Genomic DNA, 2,303 nt, shown 5'->3' with positions numbered 1-2,303 from the left:
GTGCGTATGCATTTAGCACTTTGTCAGGACACAGATCTGGTCTGTTTGATCTTTATCGTCACTACGGATTCGAAATGCCTTCCGAACTTAGCAATTCGTTGAAGAAGGATTTCAAAGGCGTGAAACGAACAGTTGCTAAGGGTGCATCGGAGACGAAAGATGTTAAAGTGAGTAGTGGGAAGGACCCATTATCATTCGAAGGATACAAAATGTTAGGGAATTTCAGTTTGAAGCAAACAGGCACAGAATGGATTTTTTTCAGGACTATGCTCATCATATGCTGGAATCTCATTTGCAGAGCAAACAATGGAATCAAAATCCTGTACAACCATATGGAATTCTTCGAGGATGCGCTCAAAATTTACATCATTCATCAAAAGAATGATCAGGAAGGAGATCGACCACGGGATGGGAAACACATTTACGCCAATCCTTTAAATCCAGACATCTGCCCCTTGCTGGCCCTTGGTAAGTGAAGATTTGTTTGTACACATCGCTAAGAATTGATATTACTTCCGGTGAACGCAGGCATTACTGGTGTGCTTTGGAATGAACGATATTGAAATGAAAGCTATTCCGGGCATAATCAGTCGACGTTTCAGCAAAATCATCACAGGTTCCGCAACAACGAAAATCTGAAAGATGCCTTCAAATTCCTGGGAATAGACATACAAAATATCGGGTCACACAGTGTAAGAAAAGGTACTGTACATGGTTTGGTATCCACTCGGATCCAATGACTGATGTTGTGCAAAGGATCCGCTACTTATTGTTCCGGTGGAAGTCCAGATGGTCCAAGATATGTTCCTCTGAGTAATAGGTGACAAACAATATCCATCACTGGATTCTGAGCCGTAGCGCAGAATTGGCTGGAAGATGGGACCTGTGCAAGACACATACATGAGACTTGAGGCTGCAGGTAATTCTCTTCTCTGAGGTGACATGGAAGGGCAACGACTTGACCGCGCGATAGGCGACCAGTATGTGGGAAGGACAGCGACGGGCCTGCCCCTGGACAAGGCAGAGTTTGCCACGTTGCCCCCCTACTTTCGCTGGTCTGATGGGGATGAAAGAGCATTTGTATCGTCTTACATCTCAGAGATGTTCCCTGGAATTACAACCAAACTGTATCTTGTTGCAGAATACGCTGTGGCTTCTGTTGTGTATCATTCTGAATTTTTGATGAAGACACTCCCGAAGGAACATGCTTTGTTGGCTACTTGCCTGTTCACGCAACAAGGAATTCTTCAACGAATGAAGAAAATGGTGACAATCGAGGGCGATGGCAGACGGTGTACAGGCATTCCAGCGCATGTAACAATCCTCAGAGGCATGAAAGGGCTTGAAGCTAGCAGGAAGGAGGTAGAAACGCGTGATACGCAAACAGACATCAGTCTGATTGCATCAAACTCAGTGAACAATGGCAACATGGAGCAGAGTCACTGTGTTGGAAATATCGGCGGAGGGATGATGATGCCAATTGTGCTTCAAAAAGTGGAAGAGATGACAACTCGATTTCGTCATATGGAGGATATGTTAGAGGTCCTGATGAGACAGGTGAATGGGAGGGCAGACTGTCAAAGCAGTCCAAGACAGCCTGCACAAGTTGAGCAGAGTGGAGCATTGCAGGTGAACGGATACAACTGGGGTCGACGCATTCGCCTTCTGCCAGAAGATTTTTTATGGCCAAAGATGTTCGTTGATGTGGCTTACGAGTGGTGGATGCAAGGAAATGCAGAAAAAGGGTATCCACCATTCAAAACCCTGGAACCGAGTGATTTTGCCGACCAGAATGCAAGGAAACGTTTGAGTGACTTCAGGTATCTGATGGGCAAAATAGACCAATGTGCACAGGAGAAAGGAGTGTATAAGGAGAACGCAACCATGGAGGAAACCAAGGAAATCTTCAAGCAGTGCGTGGAATGCTTGAAACTACCGAGGAAAGAAGGGAGGCAACGACGGACCTGGCAGTCTGTAGCGACCTGGTGCAGAGAACAAGACGGATTGCATCGTTGAATCGTGAGATTGTAGTTCAAGATCATTGTGTACATCATACATCCATTGTCATATGGCTAGCTATGATGTAAAGAGGAAAAGAATGCTCTCATCTACTCAGAATCGCTCACAGCACCGTCTTTCATCCTCTTCTGAAGCCATTGCGCAAATTTTATGGGAAATTTATTGCGAACTATAAACTTTCATAAATTCTGGTACAACCCGAAAATCGGATACATAATAATATGATCCGGAAGAAACCTCCTACCCATAATAAACGGTTCAATGATTGACGGTTATTAGCATGA

At 44.8% G+C, this 2,303-nt stretch overlaps 1 protein-coding gene across 1 annotated transcript; it reads left to right on the top strand.

Annotated features, from left to right (window-relative positions):
• Positions 1-1,101: 1,101 nt before the first annotated feature.
• Positions 1,102-2,016, top strand: GUITHDRAFT_75308 (hypothetical protein; the record flags this gene model as incomplete). Its single annotated transcript, XM_005827652.1, has 2 exons — positions 1,102-1,362; positions 1,597-2,016. 2 exons carry the CDS (start codon positions 1,102-1,104, stop codon positions 2,014-2,016), a joined length of 681 nt encoding a protein of 226 aa, XP_005827709.1.
• Positions 2,017-2,303: the final 287 nt, after the last annotated feature.

This window comes from Guillardia theta (assembly GCF_000315625.1).
Source record: "Guillardia theta CCMP2712 unplaced genomic scaffold GUITHscaffold_65, whole genome shotgun sequence".
Lineage (NCBI taxonomy): Eukaryota > Cryptophyceae > Pyrenomonadales > Geminigeraceae > Guillardia > Guillardia theta.
The sequence above is the reverse complement of the archived record's forward strand: the minus strand, read 5'-3'. Positions and strand labels throughout refer to the sequence as shown.